This window comes from Buteo buteo, chromosome 17 (genome assembly GCF_964188355.1).
Source record: "Buteo buteo chromosome 17, bButBut1.hap1.1, whole genome shotgun sequence".
Classification (NCBI taxonomy): domain Eukaryota; kingdom Metazoa; phylum Chordata; class Aves; order Accipitriformes; family Accipitridae; genus Buteo; species Buteo buteo.
In genome coordinates this window covers 7,786,368-7,809,346 of record NC_134187.1, presented here as the reverse complement: position 1 = coordinate 7,809,346, position 22,979 = coordinate 7,786,368, and the positions used below count along the sequence as shown (strand labels likewise).

The 22,979-nt window shown below is 44.3% G+C and overlaps 2 protein-coding genes across 4 annotated transcripts in view; one reads left to right on the top strand and one right to left on the bottom strand.

The window, feature by feature from the left end:
* The first annotated feature begins 108 nt into the window (after positions 1-108).
* FAM228B (family with sequence similarity 228 member B) lies at positions 109-14,531 on the top strand. Its single transcript, XM_075049844.1, has 8 exons — positions 109-285; positions 1,370-1,474; positions 5,329-5,403; positions 6,633-6,830; positions 10,560-10,637; positions 11,495-11,582; positions 11,687-11,831; positions 13,413-14,531. The coding sequence occupies exons 1-8, from the start codon at positions 109-111 to the stop codon at positions 13,453-13,455; spliced, it is 909 nt and encodes a 302-aa protein (XP_074905945.1). The 3' UTR covers positions 13,456-14,531.
* A 421-nt stretch (positions 14,532-14,952) lies between these two features.
* Positions 14,953-22,979, bottom strand: part of ITSN2 (intersectin 2) — an 86,327-nt gene continuing 78,300 nt past the window's right edge. For all 3 annotated transcript variants that reach the window (XM_075049029.1, XM_075049026.1, XM_075049027.1), the window contains 10 exons: positions 22,530-22,636; positions 21,704-21,887; positions 20,757-20,855; positions 20,420-20,587; positions 19,339-19,551; positions 18,484-18,605; positions 17,841-17,923; positions 17,595-17,678; positions 17,134-17,307; positions 14,953-15,995 (listed from right to left, as the gene is read on the bottom strand). In XM_075049029.1, the coding sequence (XP_074905130.1) occupies positions 15,838-15,995; positions 17,134-17,307; positions 17,595-17,678; positions 17,841-17,923; positions 18,484-18,605; positions 19,339-19,551; positions 20,420-20,587; positions 20,757-20,855; positions 21,704-21,887; positions 22,530-22,636 (1,392 nt within the window). In that variant the 3' untranslated portion in view covers positions 14,953-15,837. The remainder of the gene's footprint in view (positions 15,996-17,133; positions 17,308-17,594; positions 17,679-17,840; positions 17,924-18,483; positions 18,606-19,338; positions 19,552-20,419; positions 20,588-20,756; positions 20,856-21,703; positions 21,888-22,529; positions 22,637-22,979) is intronic.

The window sequence follows — 22,979 nt, the reverse complement described above, 5'->3', positions numbered from 1 at the left end:
ATCCCGCCTCCGCCGGGGACGGCCGCCGGTGGGTGCTGGCCCTGCAGCCGGGGAGACGGATCGCTGTCCTCACGGGCGACGCCTCCTCTTCCCGAGAGGCTGGGGGTGATGGGGGGGGGAGACGGGACGGGGACTATTTTCTCCGGCGGAAGGACACGGAGGGGCGGTGCGAGTCGATGTGAGGTGCCTGGGGAGGGGGCGCCGCCATCTTCCCCGCGGTTGGGCTTCGCCGTGCGGCGCGGCTTCCCGCATCCCCTGGAGCCTCCCGGAGCCTTGCTGGAGCCGGTGAGGGCATCCCTGCACGGGAGTGTGGTGGACGGGGGGAGCGCGGGGCTCTGCTGCCTGCCCTCGCCTCCCCTCGGGCCTGCGGGTCGCGCCTCAGGGCTGGGCAGGGTGCGGGGCAGGCTGGGCCCCTGCGGCCCTGAGGGGAGGCCGGCCTTTCCCTCTCACCGGTGTTGGCCCCATCGCCGCCTTCGAGGCGGAGGGGCCAGGGCCGTCCCTGTGGGCCCTCTGGACGGGTGCACGTTATCTCTTAGCTTAGCACTCACAAACTGCAAGGTTCTGTTCATAGAGCTGCCCTGTTTGCCCTAGAGGCTGGTTCTCTCCTCCTACTCTGTCCCAGCACCTGAGGGAATCAGCTGGGACCAAGCCACCGGTAAAGGCAGCCAGCCGTACTTGCAAAGGGTGACATCCACGTATGCTGAGGAGGCGGTGACGTGAGGCTACAGGCGTGGCCTGCTTAAAGGCTTTTGTCAGAAAGGGGCTTTTGAGAGGACTGAGGCATGTGTGAGGATACGTACTTTTTGTCACAGAAATTATTAGTGAGTGGCTGCATGGTGCTTAGTTGCTTGCTGGGGTTAAACCACAACAAGAGGAGATGGAATTTTCTGGCTGGAGCTCACTTAGTGCTTCAGCATGAGGTTCATCTGGTAGAGCTATCTTTAAAAACCACTAAAATGCAACCATCCCTAGGGTGGAATGTAGCAGTAATTTGAAACTGACTTTTATGTAATTGAAAAAGGCACAAAAGAAAGAAGTAAAAGTCAGGAGGTGGAATTTGATAACGCTGAAATGTTTTCAAAGCTGACAAGCATTCTGGAATAATTTGTGAATCACTTTGTTCTTTGAAACAAAATGTACTCTCCATTGCTTATGGAGATGAGGACAGACTGTTACTATCAGAGGGAGTGTCTGACTATACACCTGATACTTTATCTCTCTGTTTAACTTAACTGTGATAGGAAAATGCTGCTGGTATCAGCAGTTAGAATTCCTTTAGAGATTTGATTCATTGTTTGGTGGGAATTGTGAGAAAACTAGGTTGTTGCTGTTTATACAATAGTTTTATATGTTTTAATGTTTCTCCCAGACTAGTCCAACAATGCGTAGTGTGAATAGCTCAGAGACTCCCTGGCTACTAAGATTTACATGTCTGAGACCTGTGAGGGAACACACTCAGCAAAGGCCTTGGCAGGTGAGTGACTCTCAACATTCCTTCCTTCAGCTGTAGATTCTACTGTGAAGTAGCAAAATTCAGGACACATGAAACCAGTATCTATAACTGGCATCCCAGGATATTTGGGTGTAAATGAGCTCCTGTCTTGGAACTGGCCACCTAATACCACTGAAGTTCTGGACAGTGATCTGGTCTGTCTGTCTGTGCTCCAGAATGCCATCCCTGGCATGTGCCTGAATTCATTTGTGAGTCCTCCTCAGCACGAACGTTGTGCTTTACTCCGTCCCTCATAGGCATGCTCAGAAATGTGTATTACAGGAAGATGTGTGTGCTCTGTCCTTCCTGTCAGCTTGTTGTAGGTTGAATCTGTCTAGTGTTCAAGTATTGCATGAATCTTCCAGAGGAATCCCAAAAGTTAATGCTGGTCAGCAGTGTTAGTACATTCAGAAATTATATCACAGCCTATTTTACGTATGCATGAGTAGGCTCCTGACTCAGTAAGCAGTAGTCTGATATTACAATAGGTGTTTAAACTGTGAGTGGGTAGAATTGGACCTATATGTATATTTTTCTTCAAAGAAGAGTGCCCAAATCATTAAAATCATGGCTTTAAATTGGGATATCCCAATGTCCATTGTTTCTGTTTCATCTGTGTGAAATGTTCTCCACCTCCTATCCTGAAGCATTCCCGAGAACTGCTACAAGAATGCTTTGTTGTACTTCCTGCACAGAAATAACAAGGTTTGCGAGACAGCATGGTGTGAAGATGTTAGATGAACTTCTTACCATTCTATCCCAGTTTGTAGCTTGATTGTGGAACCTAGATGAGAACCTGATCTTTGTAAAGCAGGTTGGCTTTTTATGCAGACCTCTTCCTTTTTTTACATTTACCAGAGGTTCTCCTCAGCACCAGCAAAGAGTGGTGCAGCAAATACTTTTGACTGCAGTAGACATTTTGGGAAGAAAAATAGTACCAAAGATTGGCTAACACAGTAAGACTTCTGTTGTGTGAAGGTATGAGTGGAGGAATTAAATAGAATGAATGGAAGGTATGAAGGAAGAATGAAAAATGGTTATTTGCAAAGTCCTGTAAAACCTGAGATATGTTTGTTATTGGGAAGGGGAACGAAGAACTCTGGAAATAGCAATTCAATGGGTTTTGTCAAGCCCTTGCATCCTTTTGAGGCAGCTTTATTGAGTTCCATGCAATTAGGTATGTGGGAAAGTTTCCCATAAAACCTTAAACAAGCTTGTGACTAGTTAGAAGCATAGACTAATAGAACAGCCCAGGCTGGAAGGGACCTTGAAATATCATTTGGTCCAACCTTTCATGGAAAAGTGACACTAGATGAGAGTATCTAGCACCCTGTCCAATAGCATCTTGGAAACCTCCAGTGATGGGGCCTCCACCACATCCTTGGGGAGGTTGTTCCATGAGAATGAAGGTTGTTCCAGGAGAATGATTGATCTCACTGTAAAAAATTTCTTTCTTATATTGAGATGAAACCTCTCCCAATGCAACCTGTACCCGTTGCCCCCTGTCTTCTCCATGTGGCTTCTTGTGAAGAGAGAGCCTCCATCCTCTTTGTAGCCATGCTTTCAGTACTGGCATACTATGATAAGGTTCCCCCTGAGCCTTCTCTTCTCCAGGGAGAAGAAACCTAACTCCTTCAGTTGAAGGAGACCTCAGTCCTTTGGTCTGTAAGGATTCTTCAGACATGTATCATCCTGAAGGAAAACTTCTCACCTATTCACCAATGTGTGTTCTGAGTACATTCTGCTAGTGGTTCTTTTTATCAGGAGAGATGGCCATGTCTCTCTGGTGCTGTTGAGGTACTAGTTTTAGAAAGGTTCTGTGATTATGTGAAGTAGATCTGTCAGGTGTAATGCAACATGCCAGTTGTTTCAAATAGTAGGATGAAAGGGTCTTAAACACGCCAGAAATTTAGATTTCTCCTTTCTCATTTGTTTTTGTTTTTTTTATACTGCTTGTCTCCTCCCTGCTTGCTCAGATGTCTGATGTCCTGCTCATCTCAGGATATGAAGCCTGTTGGAGTGTGGAGCTGGTCAACGGGATCAAGGCAGACATGACTGGAAACTACACTGTTTATTGGGATTAAAAATTAATACAAAGCACAGGGAGTAGCAGGCTGATTTTCCATTCTGTGCATCAGATGCATTCCTTGAGTCTTGTGCTGCCACTGGCATGGTAGGCTTGTGCAAAAATGCAATGGCTGTAGCTCAGTTTTTAAATGGCACAAGAAGGTCACAGCAGGGATGAGTCTGAATTCATCTATGGAAACCACAGGACCTAGGGAGCAGGTCAAACAGATGAAACATGAATGTTTCAGCCCTGCCTCTGTCTTACATCTAAGTAAAACCAGGTCACTTGAGGATTAACTTGTGTTGGTAGAAATATTTAGTATGGACGTACTGAAACAGATTTAAACTTTTAGTGATACCTAAGCTGGTATTAGCATCTGTGCAACTCTTGCGAAATGCAAACTTGAAAGTGATGGCAATCATACGACGCACTAGCTGAGCCTTATTTCTTGGTTAGGACAGGCTGTGAGCGTGCCATATACACCAAAGCAGCTAATGTGGTCTTTTGTTAAGCTGTAGGAACTCAGTTGCATGCCTGTTCTCTTTGGCTAAGCTGGTGCAAGTGAAGCAAGTTCCTATCAGTGTTTGAACAGAGGGTTAGTCCCGAAAAGTTTAATCCCAGATTTTAAATTTGTTTTAGCTTAATTGAGATGGTCTGTGTAATACAGGTTGTCTTTTAGTTTCCTGCATTGCAACTTACCGCCTGAATTTTTAGCATAATGCTGAAAAGCTGGTAATTTTTTTTATAGCAGATTCTTCAAGATAATTTTGCCATGGAATTAAAATTCCTTGTGAACTTGTTGCTTATAAAAGCTGCTGATTGACTCATAAAGACAAGATCCCTCAGGTTAACCCACAGAGTTGGTGCTGCCTGATCATAGGGGAGATAGCCCCATTGCGTGTGTGCTCTAATCTTGCCTGGAGGGACTCCATCCCCAAATAATAGATGAATTCAGCCTGTATGGCTTGTCCTCCTTGGCCGGAGTGCAGGAGTTGCAGTTAATAAGGCACATGTTACAAGGAATTACCTGTTTAAAAACCAAATCGACAACAGTAGTACATCGCAAGGGTTGTTGTTCTTAAATCATGTTTTAGTGTCCTGATATTCATGATTCAGGGAACAATTTCTCCCTATTCTGATCTTCAGAAAGAGTAAGATGAGGATGATGCCAGAGGAGCACTTGGCTGATGTCACAACAGTAACTGAGATTTAAAATGCAGACAAATTCATGAGCAGACACAGCAGCGAGGCAGTTTCCTGCTTTGGAGGGGTTTTTCTCATTATCTTTCCTCTTACACTTCACTGTTTTCCTCTATTTTTCTTTTATACTTTTATGAATTCCTTGATGTAATACCTCATGATAGTTTTGATTTGTTTGATTGCTATTTGTATAGCGTGACTGTATCTGTACTGAAAATGAAGGTGCAGAGAGATGCCTCTTGCTGCCTTCATCAGGCATACGTGAGCAACAGCAACAAGGAGCAAGTGGTGGTGTGGTCACGGTGAGGAGTGGCCAGGGAGGTGTATGGTCTGGTCCCGCTGAACATGCACATTGCAGTTCTCCCCACACTCTTCTGTTGCTACATTTAACCTAACTGTTCAGAGCAAGTGTCTCAAGGATTTGCCTGCCTGTGCTATTCTGCCAGCTGGGTTATGGTATAATGTGTCTTTAATAACAGCACAAGTAATTATTTTGAATTCAAAAGTAATTCTAACTCCTACTGTAAGTCCTGCTTTTACTTCATGTGTTTTTTTGATGTTTTGTTAGGCAACACCTGATGAAAGTCGAGATGTCATTGCTTCTGCTCAGTGCATCTTGGACAGAGAAAATTATTTTGTGAGGGTAAGAAGTGCTATCTCTTCATCTCATTTGCTGTGCACTTTCCTGCATGTCAATGTTTTTTCTCACCATCAGTGATTCATGAGAAAATGTCAATTGTCTGTATTCTTAAAAAACTAAATTTAGAAGTACAAACTTATGGTCTCCTTATTCTTCTCGAGATAGGGCTGAAGTGGTAACCAAATATGAGTTTAGGAATCATCTGTCTTTAGTGACTTGCCTGTTTGCACCTAACTTTTGTTCTGTGGGTGTGATTAGATGGTGATGGTGGGCCTGTGAATAAAGGGCAGGAGGGCTGATCTGATCTAGTAGGTTGCCACTGCTGCAGGGAAAATATCCTTCTGCTGCCTGTCTTGCACAGTCTGGTGCTTGTCAGACCCGTACTCTGAGGTGATTGCAGCTCACTAACCTGGCGGGAGAAAGTGAATGATTTTCTGCCAGTCTTGCACTACTGCTTAAAAAATTAGAGTCTGAATGCCAGAGCTTGTGGGAGGGAGAGCCTGGAAACAAGTGGTAGGAAATGGAGAGAGGGAGGAGCACAGGGAAAACAGGGCCCTTGCAGCAGTGACCAGTCAGATCAGGTCAGCCAAGCTGCGTAGCTCCACCTGTGCAATCTTTAATGTGGTTGGCCAATGGGTTTATCCTGGTTTCAGCTGGGATAGAGTTAATTTTCTTTCTAGTAGCTGGTATAGTGCTGTGTTTTGGGTTCAATATGAGAAGAATGTTGGTAACACACTGATGTTTATACCAAGTCAAGGATTTTTCAGCTTCTCATTCCCAGCCAGCAAGGAGGCTGGAGGGGCACAAGAAGTTGGGAGGGGACACAGCCAGGGCACCTGACCCAAACTGGCCAAAAGGGTATTCCATACCATGTGATGTCATGCCAGTATATAAACTGGGGGGAGTTGGCTGGGGTGGGGGGATCGCTGATCGGGAACTAATTGGGCATTGGTCGGTGAGTGGTGAGCAATTGCATTGTGCATCACTTGTTTTGTATATTCCAATTCTTTTATTATTATTATTGTCATTTTATTATTGTTATCATTATTATTTTCTTCCTTTCTCTTCTATTAAACTGTTCTTATCTCAACCCACAAGTTTTACTTTTTTCCTAATTCTCTCCCCCATCCCACTGGGTGGGGGGCACGTGAGTGAGCCACTGTGTGGTGCTTAGTTGCTGGCTGGGGTTAAACCATGACAAGGTTGTATGGTTTTTGTTTTCCATTTCTTAGGAGTTGGACAGATATTTAAGCCACAATGATTACTTAAATCTGAGAAAGAAGGAGATCCTTTACAAGAAATGGCTTGAGGATGTTTCAGAGCCACTGCTGCAGAAAATTGAGGACAAAATGGACAGCCAGTCAAGCAAAGAAATAGAGAAAAGGAAAGAAGAACAACTCTCTCTCTATTTAAACTACTGTAAAAAGAAGGTAACAATGAGAAGTAAATTTATGTCATGGAGAGGGTTGCCTACAAAGAATTGTGGACAAGATCAGGGGTTTAGTTGTTACTTGCTGTTCAGTTGAGTAGCCTGGAGTTCAGATATGCCCTACCTGTAACTTGTTCTTCCCAAGGACTTCTGTCATGGTGACGTACGTCGTTACAGCTGTTTGGTGCAGTGAGCATGTGCTGGGGTCTGAATAGAGTGAGACATCATATTGTGGTGGCTTTCCCTCTGTGAGCTGGACCATTCAGAGGGAAAACCTTGAGCTCTGTCAGCTGAAGCCAAAGGATGATCCTGTGACCAGGGAGTGGACTGCAGTCTCATGTCTCAGGAGTTCAGCTAGAGCAGTACTGCAGTAAGTTGGCAGAGCATGAGTGAAATGTGTTCGTGGCCTTGGATTCTACTGATCAAGCTGTATAGAAGAAAAAAAGGTGGGAACAGGGAGACACCAACATTTTTCTTAAGTCTGCATGCAGGTGAATAGACCCAGCTCATGGATTCTGTACATCTTTGTGTTTCAGTAGTCAAAAATTGCAGTCACTGTAGGAAATACATGTTGGTTTTGTTGGTTTTGCTCTGAATTTCACACCACTGTTGAGTATCAGATCCCATGACTCAACTTTCTGCATCTCAGGAGTGGATATATAGAGCAATAAGAGCAGTTACATCATCTGCCAGAAATAGAATAGTATTTTATATAGAGCAGGGTTTTGTTGTCAGTGGAAACCACTGCACAGTGGAGTTATGAGACTGTAAACAAGCTTCCCACCCATAAATGAAAATGTCATGGGAGCTGTGTTGTTTTAATGAGAGCAAATGATCTCTTTTCCAAAGGTCTGATGTGAAAGACCCATGCATTTAAACTTCATGTAATGACAAAGAGCTGAACCAGTCCTGCTGAAGTCCTGGCATTTAGGATATGTTGGGTGTACTGTACTTATCTGGGTCTGCATCAGTCCATCTTGCAAGCTTCTGTGTCAGGTCAGGACTTTGCTGGGTGTCCTCCAAAAGCAATGGCTGGCGTACTGGGATGTCTCCTTCTCCCTGAACAAGCACAGCACCACTGATTCGCCTCCACCTTTTCTCCTTGCTCTGTGGTGTCAGCTCTATCATCAGCATGTCTGAAAAGCAGGCTGAAGCTCGTCAGAATAATAGGACAATTAATTTGCCTAAGTTTGCATTAATCCTGGCAGCATATGATAGATTTTGCAAAACTTAAGACAATTCTGTGGATTGGTTAATATACTGACTTCTGGCTGTGCATTTTTCTCTCCTCTCTCTTCTTTTTGTCCACTTTCTCGTGCTCTCTTCCCTGCTATTAGGCTTCTCCCTGTCCTGTTCCCCACATCTCCTCACCTTCCTGTCTCTGTCACTGACCCACTCCCCCTGTCCATATCTATTCTTCTTCCTCTAGGCTCTCCTATTGCTCTCTTTCTCTCTCCAGGCAACCCTTTTACTCCATCCCCAAGTCTCTCACTGTTTTGCCCCTCTTTTCTGACAGACTCCCCAGTGCTGTGTTTCCTTCTCCTTGTTGCTTCTGATGATTCCTCCAAGTTCTTCACTGTCATTTGCTTTCCAAAGCTGCCTTCTCCTTTCCTCCATTTTACTCCTTCCCTCTAACTCTCTCCTCACTGTCCTTCCAGGTTCCTTCATCTCAGTCTTTCTGTCAGCTTACTTTTCTGCCTCCTTTTACACGCCATCTGAGCATTCCTCCTTTACCTCCCTTCCTTGACCCTCTGTTGTTCCAGTGACCTGCTCATCTGTGGGGTTTTTTTCCTTAAATCTGCCTCCTTGTCACCCCCATTCTCACCTCCTCCTTACCCCCAGTCCCAGGGTCATGGACTGCAGATGTATAATGAGGTGGTTGGTCATAGCACGAACATGGCAGCAGCTCTACTTTTCTTCTAGCATCAGCAGAAGTGCCATGCTGCAGCCTGCAAGGAGGGGGAAGTTTCCCTAGCCTGGGTTGCTGCTGTCTTAGCCACAACTCAGCTTGTGGTAGTCCAGGATATTGTAGGCATTGTATGCTGAAATGCTGCAGAGTGAGAGACCCTTCCGACTTGTTTTTAAGAGCATCAGGCTGTTAAAGGCTGTTGCTCTTTCTGCCAAGGGCTGTGTGAGTGATAACACATCGACTGCATGAAGGGATCAAACATGGGTGTGCTGCACAGCACCTAGCATAATCAACTGAGGTCTCTGCACATATTGTAATGGGGTGATATGTAATAATAAACCAAGGGGTGGCACTAAAACTCTGCAAATTGAGACATGTTAGGGCTTACAGCTTTCCATGGACAGAAACGGGACATGGTGAGTGCGGCTGCTGGTTGCTTTCTGGGGAATTGTCAGATCCTGGGGAGCAGAGGCCCCTGCAGAGGCAGCAGTGTTCATGCTCAGCAGTAGCTCAAGCCCCACGGAGCTGCCCAGCTGCCTGCTGAGTGCCTGGGAACAGCACAGGCCCTTGGGGTCTGGCTCACTCGCCCACGTGAGCACCTTCAACACAGTGACATCTTAAACCTACCGCAGATCCCACTTTTTTGGGTTTGGACTCATCTTGCAGCACTCCTGAACTGTTCATGTTAAAGTATGTTTTTTCCAACTCTCAACTTGAAATCACTTCCACAGATAGCCAAAAAGAACTGTGTAGGACTGAGACATAGAGGGCCATGGCCTGAATGCTCCCTTTTCTTCATGGGACCCCTGGAGAATCATCTGCACAAGAAAGCTGAAAAACTTCATTTGCAAGGTTTTGGAATAATGACTGAGAGTAGTAAGGAGAAGTATTTTATATGGTTGCCCTGTTCTTACTATTCTTAGGGCATCAATTATGGCCTCTGTTCTGGTTTTTGTTTGTTTTTTTTTTTTTTTTTACTTATACATGTTTTGTCATCTGTACAGCTCTTATTTGATGCAATTTGATGTAAATCCTGGCTTATTGGCTGTAAACAGTACATTATAATTTGGAGATAAATGACTGTAATTCACCTTTCTCAGCATCAGTCTTGATCAGTGTGTCGACCTCAGTCTCCGTTCAGCTTCTTGATAGCCTGTTTGATCTGGTGTTCTTCGGTCTTGCAATCAATAGTGAATGCCAAGTGGTGGTACTTGCTGTTCCCCAGCTAACTCTGGTCATAGGGAACTTGAACTGCAGAATCTGAAGTTTGTTGCAGGCAGAGTTCTTGATGAGATGGAGCTGTGGTCTGGACCATTAGGTATGGTTCAGGTAGGTCTTTACCCCTCTATATAAACAGAAAAGCACGCTTATGACCTAGACTTGGAGATCGCATCTCACAGACTGGTAACTTGCCTAGGCCTATGGCTGGTGAGAGCTCAGTCACTTCTTTTTTCCTTTTCTTTCTAATACCTGTTTCTTTCTTGGTCAAAACATTTTCTCTTGAATGAAATGTCCATTTTCTTGACTGCCCTAGTTGTGATTAGCATTTTAGCCTATAATTATTTCTGGATGCTTCATAAAATCATTTATTTTTTATTTATGCCTATGGTAAATTAAAATGGATGGAGGAATTTTCCTGTTACGCTTCAGTCACCTTCCTTCTGAGGTGCAGTGTGTGAAAATTCAGGCGTCCTTTCCTCCATCACCTCTGGTCCTGTGTTCATACCATGCCTGGCTGTGTAATACCTAGGCTGGCTGCTCTCTCACTGTTTTATCACCATTAGCTTCTGAGACTTGACCCGCTACCTTCTTCTCCTGCAGGGCTATGTGGCTTTGGAAGCTTACGACCCATCAGAATACGATCCATTCTTCCTGAAGACGTGTACAGACTGCTGGAAGGTGTGATGGTTATTTATGCTGTGAGGTTTACAGGGACCCTTTGACTGGCAGGAAGTTAATGGTTAGAGAGGAGGCAGAGAGTGTCACTGATGTGCTGCTACGGGACTGGTGTAGAGCAACACATTGTAGTTTTATTAACTGAACAAACATGGGTCCCAGCTCCTACTGCATTTAAGCCCAAGTGTTTGAAAATGGTTTTCACCGGGAATATGGTTTTGATCCATACTAAGCCCAGATTTGGAGGCACAGTAGGCAATGGTGGGGGAGGAGGTTTGTTTTCTTCATCTCAAATTCACTGTGGCAGTGTGGGAAGTGTACTGTCTAACGAGGGTTGGTGAGTTCCCAGGCAAGCTGGGTGTGTGCCCTGTAGAAGGAAATAATCCGACAGTTCAGATGATCTTTATAGAAGCTCGCTCAAACACACCAAAGACTTGGGTACCTAATAGAAGAGTTAGGTGGGACTCTGACACAAATCCATGAAGTGCAATTCTCAAAGTCCCTTCTGGATGCTGTGAGCCCTCAGCAGCTACAGGGACAGAGCTGATACTTCACTGTGATGTGCCACGCAGGGTTCATCAAGATAACTACCTCCAGGAGATCAGATCTCATGTCTGTGTTCAAACTTTGTAGCAGAGTTGTTGAATGCATTATGCCCTGCATTAGGAGCTGAGATGCTCAGCATTTCTCAGGCCACTCGGGTCTGTGCCTCATGTTTTTATTCATAAAAAATGAGGTTGACGCTCCTTCCCTGCTAACCAATGGTACCTTGACATTTACCTCTGACTTTGGTCTTTTGGGACTCTCTCACAAAGTGCTTGTGTTGGTGCGTAAGCATGAAATAACTGTCTCTGTCACAGGTTTCAATACCAACTTTACAGGATCCTCTGTTAAAAGGCATTCAAAGAAAGTTTATTGAGACAGGCATTATCAAGCAGTGTGAGACAGGTATTTTAAACCATTGGTATCCCTTGGGAGTGTTTCATATTGCGGGGCCATCCTTACTTGTGACAGTAGATGTTCACACAAAGCACTTGTAACTTTCCTGCCAGGAAGACCGTGTTCTACCAGAGAGCTGAACCAACTCAGTAAAGCAGAACTGCCACTGCTTCCTTTGAGCCGGCAACATATGGATGCAGTTGAGTGGCTGAAGATACCACACGCCTACATTGCTAGTGAGGTCCACCAGACAAAGAGGTAAGAGCTAATGTGCTGTTTATTGGGAGGCAGCACAACAGCTACAGTGGATGAGGGCTCTCCTTCTTGGCCACATAGCACAGTATTTGCTAAAACTTAAATTTAACGGTGAATTCTGCTTTATTGTGTATTTCTCCTGTGAAAGGAGTGTTGGTGAAGGGAAAGCCTTCAGGTATGGAGTGGGCAGCAGGATGTATTAAAGCAGAGCATTGATGGTCAAGCTGAGCCTTGAAATAAAGTGGCTTTTGGAGGGGAGTTTCATGCATTTTCTGCATGCAGCCTGGCAGCCAGCCCTACAGGTCAAGCCGTGGAATAGCTCCTGGGTGCTTTACTGGAAGATCTGAAAGGATTTACTGTTCATACTTGCTTTGGGTGTGGGTTTTTTTTTTTTTTTTGCTATTAGTTTCTATATTTTGGGAGCAGAGTGAGGTCATACTTGTATCACAGACTGGTTGAGGTTGGAAGGGAACTGTGGAAGTCACCTTGTCCAACTCCTCTGCTCAAGCAGGGACACCTAGAGCCAGTTGCCCAGGACCATGTCCGGACAGCTTTTGAATATCTCCAAGGATGGAGATTCCACAACCTCTCTGGGCAGCCTGTGCCAGTGCTCTGTCACCTTCACAGTAGGAAAGTGTTTCCTGATGGTCAGACGGCACCTGCTGTGTTTCGGTGTGTGCCCATTGCCTCTGGCCCTCTCACAGCTCCACTGAAAAGAGCCTGGCTCCGTCCTCTTTGTACCCTCCCCTTCAGGTATGTGTATACACTGATGAGATTCCCTGAGCCTTCTCTTCTCTTGGTTAAACTGTCCCAGCTCTCTTGGCCTTGTCTCATGTTCGCTCAACCAGTGTCCCTCCTTTGAGGGATGAGATATGGTGTGTGTCCTGGCTCAAGCCATCAGGCTGGTCCTGTAAAGGAGCAGCCTGCGCTGAGGGAGCTACACACGACTCCAGAAAGTGCATCCTACAGCTAAACTTTGTAACAGGGTTTTTTTGGCATACAGGTTGGTTGGACTCAAAATACAGTAGAAGTCACTAATGGTGAACTGAACTGGAGCAGTGATGCAGCTGCCTAAGCTGAGAACACTAGAGAGCCCCAGCTGGCCTGCCCTGATAGAGAAGCATTTGGGATCAGTGAAGAGTGATTTTTTTTATTTATTTATTTATTTTTTTTTTTAAATTACATTGTGTTTTTTTTTTAAAGTCCCAGTGCTCTGATTCACCCCTTTTGAAAGCTTTCTGGTTCTGCCACTGCAGTACACAACACTTAAGGGACCTCCTGGTCCCCAGTGACAAAAACATCAAAGCTGAACTGGGAGCCTGATGTCCTCCTGAACCTGGCCTGCTCTCTCCCCCCACAACCTTTGCCCTAGAGTTTTATACCTCTTACTGGCCCAAGGCTTTACTCCAGCATGCTTAGAGCAGTTACGGGATAATGGCACATTCTAGAAGAAAAAAATAGTCATAAAGACAAACATTTCCGGGAGTGACTCAGTGTGGGAAAGAGCTAGTGCAAGAAGCTGTGCTGGGCGACAGCAGCCTTTGTGTTGCATGGACTGGCAATAGTTTTTACTTCTGTTTAAAGGCAGAAAGTCATCAGCCACCACAAAGATGTCGAGAGCCGATGATGTTACCTGTCCTCCAGCTGACTGCAGCAGCAAGCAAAACCATCAGAAGGTATCATTTGCAAAATATGTTACATCGTCTGCCACAGCCAGTGATAACAGGCCAGGCCTTCTGGCAAACTGCAATAAACTGTCTTAAATTTGTGGTTCTGAAGTAGCCACCTAGCAGCCAAAGAAATGTTTGAGATGCTACTGTTCTTTCCAGCTCCAGGCCATGCTCTGCAGGCCAAACCCTACTATTTTAGGAGGTTTAACATAGGCTCAGCCCCACAAAGACAGTGCTGATGTTCTCTGGTTTAGAGCGTGAAGGAATCGTATTAATGGACATGAACTGGTGAGAGAAGTTCAAGAAGTGTGGTAGGCCCCTCTTCTACACAGTGCAGGATCTGTGTGTTATCTACTGTTCTGGCAACAGCTACAGCTCTGAGTCGGCTGTATTACATGTTACAAGAAGTAGGAAAGTTAGCAGTGGGCAGAGGGAAGGGCAAAGCTTACAAAACTTTAGCTACAGCTGTTGCAATTTTTCATGAAGCTGAAAGAGATCACCTTGAGATTTAAGAACAAACCCTCTCTTTGAATGGAGAAGGAGGTGCTCCTGGCTATGTGTGTGGATGGCGGATGTGTACAGATGAGTGGCTTAGAAAGCACTGATAAGGAAACAATGATTTGGTTTTGTTTGTTCAAATCTTCATTAGAACTCCCATAGTGAATGTCTTGCAAAACATTATTTGCAAAATAATGTTTAGGGTACTACCACCGTTTCAAAGGACTTTCTCCCGGGGACAGTGTACAAGCATTGAATCAAACTTTAACATGCATATTGAGTGTTTTGAGAAGGCAGGACATAATTAGGGGAGAGGAGATGTCTAGTACTTTTCAGAGGGTCAGTGCTGAGCAACAAATGCTGTCAGTGCCCTACAGCTCAGGTTCAATCTTGTTCCAGCATGGTCTGTGTCTCCGTGCTAGTGTGCCTGCACAGCAGCTCTGGCGTCAAAGCCAGAAAACAGTTTTTGCAGTGCTTTTTCAAGAAGCTCCAAACTCCCACTGTACAAACACAATCTCTCAAGAGTTGCCAAGATTTAGTTTTATTTAGGATTAGAAATACTGAACCACAGAAAACTGTTAAAAGTAACAGAGGTTGACTCAGCCCTGTAACAGGAGGGTACACAGATGGCAATCGGGTGTGAAACTGTCAGACACCAGGAGGTATTGCTGCGCCCATGGAAAACAAGGGCAGGCGCTGCTCAGAATTGCATGCTGTGCTTTTTCAACAAAGCAGTTTAAGGAGGCAGTAAAATGGTTACAATGTATCAAACCTTTTATAAACACACTTTTTTTTTTTTTTTAACCATCCCTGATTTTAGTGCCAAGAGAAAGTTTTTTCTTTAACCAATCTCATTTTACAGATTCGTGTTGGGGGGAGAGTTCCCCAGAGCAAACCTTTTAAACTTGTAATAAACTTTTCTTGAATTTAATCCTGTTTTTCTCATTATTTCACATTCCCCTGTACAATAAAATATACTTTTTAAAAATCACTATGCATCAATAAACATCTGTAGACAAATTACATTAATAAACTTATATTTTACTCTCTATATACATGTTGGCAATATCAAAGCTTCAAGATTCACATAGAGGTCTGTAAGACCAAAGAAATGTACACAAATAACTTATATTTAGGAAAACAAAAGCTGAAGAGTATTTTTCCACAGTATTGTGGGTCACAGTATTTAAAATATTTTTTTCTAGTTATTCTTCACAACCACATTGTCTCAGCAGAGAATGATGAATCAAACTGAAGCAGAAAGAAAAATCAAGTAGCAGTTACTGATTTCAGTGCAGAACTAAGTCAAGTAAAGAACTACACTTGATTCTTAAAGAATATACAATATATCGGAGGCTTCTCCAGTGCTAAGGCTTCTTCAGCATTTAATCTTTAAAACTATCATCCTGAGATGGGAAGATTCCAGTGGATATCACTTTTTTCAGATTTAAAATGGAATGATTCTAGTGCTGAGCTTAAACCATTCCTCAGTCTATACGTTAGACTAAGTGGTAAAATGCACATACATCTTGATGCCACATTTCTACTTAATACTTTTTATGGCCCTGAAAATGGAAACATTGGCATCCAAAACCAAGATATTCCAACATAACAAAAAGGCACTGAGCTATAGTACTGTATATACAGTAACATTTGTGTTTGCATAGATAAACGACAACTTTGAATGCTGCAAGGAACTAAACACAATCAGTAACTATGAGGAAATATAGAAGCAGCAGGAACTCTTGCTTAATAACCAGCGTGGGGCAAGGAATCTTTTACCAAAAAAAATGTTCAGGCTGTCAGCTTCAGTTGTCCTTCATAAATTAAAGAAAGTGTTCTTAGAGGAGTGTTTTCTGATCAAAGAGCTGCAGGTCAAAACGGACCCAGACTTCACCTGTTGGAACTTCATGCAGAAGTAAGTGCTTCGTTGTGGGGCCTTTGCTTTCTTGTTCTGTTCTGATTTTTGCTACTGGAACTTCAGTGCGACCCAAAAAATCTGTTGGGTGAGTAAGAAATTTCATTAAGCAAAGACATTAAGCTTTGAAAATCTGAAAGTGTCAGGTTAAGCAGGAATGCTGCGTAGTATGTATTCAGTTCCAGAGCACTGCTCCCAAGCTTCCTGTTTGACTAGACCTCACCTCTGTGTAAATGAGCCAGCAGTGACAAATAAGGGTCTTTTGTCATCTAAAAAATGTTATGGAATTAGGATGGGAAATATGCCTTTATGTCACAGTTTGATCCAAGGGCTTTAAAAATACAGTTCCCTTTCAGAAACACAATTTCAAATATTCTCCTGTCTTAGAGCTGGAAGGTCAGAGTTAAGTGATGGAACCTGTTTACAAGTCAGTTGTGGTGCCACAAAGACAAAAAAAAATTCAACTATTTTGACTCAGCCAACTTTTAATTAGGCTTATATATCATTCTTTTCACACGAACAATGACCTTGAACAATTAACTGCTACTTGTAGGTTTACTGTCCTATTCAGAAATTGTATACCCTCTTTGTGGCCACTTCATATGTAACATCTTTGTGTGTGTGTGTATACGAGCCCGTTAAAAGGTTTACCATGAACTGAAAAAACAGACTTAGCTGTCCAACTGGGAGAAGCCTAGCAAAGTCACGTTACCTCACAGGAGAAAAGACCGAGCTATAGTTACACATAGGGCAACGCAGGTCAGGGCAGTACCTTGCACATCTGCAGTAATCAACTGCGTGTCAGAGCCCTGAAAAAACACTTAACTTTTTAAAGAGTACTAGAAGCAACTGACTGCCAAAACCACCAAGGAAATAAAGAAAGCTTATCAAGCTGTTGCTGTGCAAATATAACCTAGCACCTTATTTTCAGGCACGTATAGTAAGAGAGAAAAACTTAGGCTTTCAACTTCTCTGTCTCTCCCTCTGACAAAAAAGTAACTCTGTGTCTGATAAAAAAGCCAGAGTGGGATCAAACCTGACTGCCCAGAGCTGTTGGCTCTGAAAGGCTATTGAACCTCTGGAGTAAGGAGGCATTGTTTTTACAGAACATTTCTCAGGAAGCAATCATACCTACAGGCTCTTGGAACTGCTGGTGAGGAACTGTGTACCCCAAGTCACAAGAAAGCATTCTTTTCCTAAAACAAATGTTCACGCTTACCATCGGGTGAGAACTGATCCCTGTCAAACATGGTGATACACAGGACATCCTGATACAGATCCTTTATGAAGAACTGGCAGTTGAAGTTCCACTTGGGGTTCAAGGTGTCCTGCAGGGTCCTTGTAGTGTAGCTCTGAGAGCCCATGCTGATTTCACAATATGGGTTGCTCTTCCCTAAAGACAGAACAAGCAGTGAAACACCTCTGCAGTGCAGAAGCCTCCCTCCCCATCTGGAGAGTGCTTGGCCACACATCAATGCTGCTGTCCAGAAGATGTGGGTGAGGCAATCCCTATATTGTAGAGCAGCACAAAGCTGGTTCTTTGCTCAGTCCTCTGAAGCTAAATAATGGTGAATTCATTCAGAAGCTGTAGCTGAAACCACAATGCTTCCCAATTCACCAAACTCCTCTCAGCAAACGTCACAGGAATAAAAGTGATTCGACACCATTTCCTTCACTTACCATTGGGCTTACAGGCTTTTAGTTCTGTTGCTTCAATCACATGCACCATCAAGCGTCCTATTCCCGAGGTTTTCTGTGAGCGAGCTGTGAACAAAGAAGTCAGAAATAAATGGATTGGTTGCAACCGTAAAAACTGGCAATAGATCTGATGAGGAAGATCCTACATAGACACTGTGGCATCCTCCAGAAAAGGCCCTGCCCATGTGTCCACATGGATAAGAGAGAAATACAGAACTCGGTAGGTACCTTGATAAGCCTTTTCACGTTTCTTCTTCTCAGTTTCGATGTACTGCTCTGATGCTGCTTTGATTTTCTGGACCCAGGCAGTACTGCAAAGAGCAATCCCTACAGTCAGGGTCATACAGGCAGGAAATTCTTCAGTATCAGTGACTCTGCCCCAATCTCTTTTGCCATTCTGCGCCCCCCCCCGCCCCCACCACTGGGTTTCAGAGGCATCACGAATCAAGTTAGTTCAAGGACTTAAAGCAATGGAGTTTTTGGATTTAATCTTATGTCCCATTTCCACATCAGCCTCAATAAATGAAAGTGGAGCTGTAGTTTAAGGACTGCTGGGTCACATTAAAGACCAACCAGGACTGGGGAAGAATCCTATGGGATGCTGGACTTTGCAGGCCAAAAATATTCTTCTACACAACTGTAACATTGAGCAGCAGCAGATGTGACTGGATTCCACTGCAAGAGCTGCCATGCAAGCATAACAAAACCAGAGAAAACTTGTAATTCAAATGAGAGTCAAATGAGTTTATTTCCTGACCAAGAGACTAAGCCCTGTTCTTGAACTCAGAGACCCCCATGTCTGCTCACTGGAAACACAGCCTACAGCCAGGATCAACAAGATTAAGCTCAGATCTGCATTTTCACTACTCACCGCTCATTAATGTTGTCAGTTTTAAGCGTGTAAACTCTGTCAATGTGTGATATGTGGAAAACTGGCTCATCACTTGAAGGGTCTGTGGGCAATTTCACTAGGACTTCATTAAGGAAAACAGGCTGAAAGAAAAGCAAACAACACTGTGGCAGCACCACCCTGACAATAAGCGGAAACTCTACAAGGATGTTTAAATACATTGCTCTACTGTAGGGAAAATGAAAGTCGTAGGACACAGGACGAACAATCAGATCACCATGTAAACGATGTGAGAAAGGACTGAGAGAAAAACTACTCTGGTGATACACCCCATTCTGCCTTCCTAGATGAAGAGCTTTGTGAAAGGGGCAGGACTGCGTAAGCACAGCTACAGTGTGGAGCTTGGAAACCCTGGGAATCTCTCAGGTTCCCTGCCGGAAAGCAGCCCTGATTCTTAAACTTATCCAACTCCAGAATCCTGAGAATACGCACTGTGTGGACACAGAGACTGAAGTTTTGCACCTCTTACTGTTTTCTAAAGGACAGGTATTTTCTTGTGGATGCAGGAACTTGTGCAAACTTAAGTCAAGGCTCCTGCTTCTGAACATCCTGCTCAGCTGCTCAGGCACGATGCTATTTCTGCCCTTTCACTCCAAAGTGGACAGAAGTGTTTATTAAACCAAGACACAGAAGCCTGTCCTTTTCCGGGGACTAAGCAAGCAGCACTCGTGCATGTTGGCTGCCAGTACGTGCCCGTATGACAGCAAACGATCAGATGGGGCCAGGCGGCTAACCCCAGCAGGGAGAACGGCATTCCTCATCAAAAGCCATGTCCCACTGTATCAACATGACCACGGGGCACCTTGATTCACTCACCATTTTGTACATTTTGAACTGTGAGTTGGATTTGGGGCTGAAGAGTTTATCGGAGCCAGAAGATACAAACTGTTTAACCATGTAGGTGAGCAGGAGGAAGTCATTGAAAAGGAAGCCGTACAGCTCCTTATTGCTCTTGGCCTTGTACAGCTTGCCACTGTGCAGGAGTTTCCGTGGTCCCAAGCAGTTTGTGAGGGAGTTGAACACAGGTTGCTAGGAGAGACAAAACTTATGAGCAGTGGCAAGTTAACGCAGACATCAGTTCCTGCTCCTTTTCACAGTGGGGATTGCTGAAACTACTTAAAAAGCTTTTCTGTTTTGTTTAATGAATTTAGTTACAAATGAAGAGAAGGGAAACTGTTTTATGGTCTGCCGTGGTATCAGCACTGCTCCCAACTTAAAGTAGATCTAAGCTTCACCAACAACACATGCAGGGATCTGACTAGATGAAGGCATTTAACTTGTGGCCACTTTTCTGTTTCCCAGAAGTTGTGTTTAAGAAGAGCCTGCAGAGTCTGCAGCCAGGTCATCTCTTACGGGTGCACGATTAGGTGATGGAAATAGGACAGACCTTCTGGGCCTGTCAAGCCCTGGTTCCTTACACAGCCAATGGAGAACTGTCACAACACCTCGTTTTGAAGGCTGTCCCGAAAGGTACAGGAGCCTGACCCCCCCATATCTTTGAGGATCTGACACTGAGAGCTTCTGTGCCCTTTCTGCATGAAGGAAAACCCTGGGAAACACACACTAAGTGAAATTCCACATAGTAACACCTGACTTAGCCCAGTGGCAGCACAAGCAGAACTTCAGAGATAGAGTGTTACTTCTGTTTGTTTAATGGTTTAAATGGTATCAGTTTTAAGCTGATAAATCAAGATTTTTCCACTGCCAAAATCATGAAAAAAACGAGGGTTCATCACATGATGGCTGTAAGCAGAATTTAATAAAAGCTTCTTTGCCAAGAGCTCAGCAGTGGATCACGTTCCAAGAACAGATGTGAGCAAGGACTCCCATTCCCTCCCCCAGCCTTTCTGAAATGCCTCGGAAAAGCCTCCGCCGTACAGCGTATCAATGTGGCTACCTCAGCAAGACCTTCGCACTGGACGTGGGACTGTATCCATTCCAGCCTGTCTGAGTTCTCCTTCTCACGGACCCCTTCGTTAACTTGAGAGCACAGCTCCTCCGCACGCTCCAAGGCAAGCTTGAGGTTACTGTGATCAGGGTGATTTTCTGGAGTGTTCTCTAGAATCTGGTACGGATCAAAAAGGGAACAAAATGAGATAAAACCAGAGGTAAGCACAGGTACTGCTCCACACTCTCAGAGAAATCCCCATAAAGGGACAAGGCCTTTTTTTGCTTTTGCTATTGAGAGCAAACTCAAAAGCATTCACCTACAAAACCTCACTTAGGGTACTCACACTCTTTATGAGCAGAGGGTAGCGGGTTATTCTTTGCATAGGTTTCAGGAGGAAACTGGAGAGGGGCATTCCTTTGCAGCGAGGGTCCAAGGCAAGTTTCTGTGGTGCAACCCAGAGATTTAACAGAGACATTGCATTACTCATCAAGAAACAGCTGCCTCACTGCACTGAAAACTGAAAACTGTCTGATCAGATTCATTTTTCCAGGCATTCCAAGAAATGTTAGATTTTTTTGGTAACAAACAATACTTGTATCTAGAACAAACAGGAAAGCCGGTGCTGTCATTGTACCCAGACGCTTTGCCAGCATAAGCCATAGGATCATTGTTCACGCAGAATCCTTACATTCAAAACTGTTCCAGCTTTTATTTTGACAATACAGGCTCCACTCAGGTTGAAAAAAACAAAGCACTGAAAGAAACAAACGCCTGATGTCAACAGTTCTGGCATTTCTCCTTTCATGGCCTCAAAGCCATCACATCAGCTGCAGTATGGCAGCAATTCCTTATTTATTCACAGTGCGCCTGCCTGTGATGCTCTCGGCACACCTCTGGCCCTGGCTGCAACCCCACTGCTCAGACACACTGCCCACCCCACTGAATTCCAAGCACGTTCAGAACAACAGCTTTTTTTATTTACACTCCACAGACTCTTGCCCCTTCTGACAGCATGAATTTTTGGGAAGGTGCAGACACCAGCACCGTAGTTTTGTGAGGTTAACGTTACACTGAGGTGGGAAATGGAGTAATAAATTAGCTAGAGAGAAAGACAGGTATATAAATAAAAAGCACACACAGTGTTAACCATGGTCATCATATAAATACACCTTGGAAGGTTCTTAGCTATTTTTGCAAGATTTTACTCTTCTGGGTTATCTAGTCGATCTGGTTAGATGGGCTCCTGTCATTGAGGAAAGAAGGCGGCACAAAAGCTACTGAATAAGGTACCTTTAAGTAGTCTTTGAAATCAGCATCTTCATCAGTTTTCTGCTGCAGCAACGAAGCTCCGTTAAGCTGGCAGCTGCAGAACCGAATGTAGGCCTGCATGTGAGAGAGCTCTGCTGCTAAGATGTCCCCAATCATCTGCACGGGCATTTTTTCTCCTCCTGTTTTCTTACGCACTCGCAAGGCTCTGAAGAGGAAAGAAGTCACCATTCAACTTTGCTGCCAAGTCTGCGAGGCCTAAATCAAGATCCTTACAACATCCATCCCTGAAAGGACACAAATCTGCGAGGTGAATTCTCTTTACAAAGCACGGGGGCTTCCAGGCAGCTCAGGGTCCAGCCTGAACCCCCAGGAAGTCACCAGCACAACATGCTGAGCTGAACTATCTGCCTGATGGGGTCTGTGGGACTGAGACTCTCCTTTGAGGTTTGTGGGACAATTGGCATCAATCTCTACATTCAATCAGCATCCCATTTCAATGAATTATTAGCCACTTTGTCTCTCCAAAGTTTACTTTTAGAGAATAGAAGGTTGCTTTGCAGAAAACTGGGAAGAACGCCTCCTGTACACGTGCTTTTGTGTAGGCTCCATTTCTAGGTATTACAGCAAATGTGCATCTGTTCTTGCTGTTTATTCGCCCCCTCTCTTTTGCAACAACTCCTTCTTTGTGAGGTAGTCTGAATGCATTTAGCTGTTCTGAATGCACACATGCACAGGAAATAATGAGCAAGGACAGAAATATTTACTGTAAAACCAGAAAACTTCCTGGGGAAAGGAACAAGAGAATAAAGATGAAGAGGAAAACATAAAAATGCAAGTAAGTACTCACTTCAGTAACTTTGTATTTGACATGATGAGTTCCTTCCAGTTAACAAAGATCAGCCCCATTTCTCCTTCTGTGAGACAGCCTGAATCAGCCATCGGTTTTTGGAAAACCTGCAGTCAAAAGATCAGAAAGGTGAGCAATTCTTCAGAAACAAAAGCAGCTCAGCCTCTTGTTCAGCTTAGCAGTGATTTTGCTTTTTTTGAATGCTCAGTGTCCAATTTCTTAGAAGTTAAAAGCAATTCCTTATGAGCATTTGTGACACTATTTTTCCTAAGCACGTGACCTCATTCTGACACAAGCATTGCCATTTGCAAAGCAGGGGCAAGCACTGGGACCTGCAGGCTGACTGTTCAGCAGAAGAGCATTCCCATGATTTCAGAGTCAATTGCTACACAAATTACACTTACGCATCACACCTGTCCCCATACCCAGAGCACTCATAGTCAACCTGTG

Coding starts and splice junctions, on each gene's coding strand:
- FAM228B (XM_075049844.1), top strand. CDS start 109: ATGGGGGGGGGAGACGGGACGGGGACTATTTTCTCCGGCGGAAGGACA. Junction 1,475..5,328: donor CTCAGCAAAGGCCTTGGCAG/GTGAGTGACTCT, acceptor ATGTTTTGTTAG/GCAACACCTGATGAAAGTCG. Junction 11,832..13,412: donor GAGGTCCACCAGACAAAGAG/GTAAGAGCTAAT, acceptor TTCTGTTTAAAG/GCAGAAAGTCATCAGCCACC.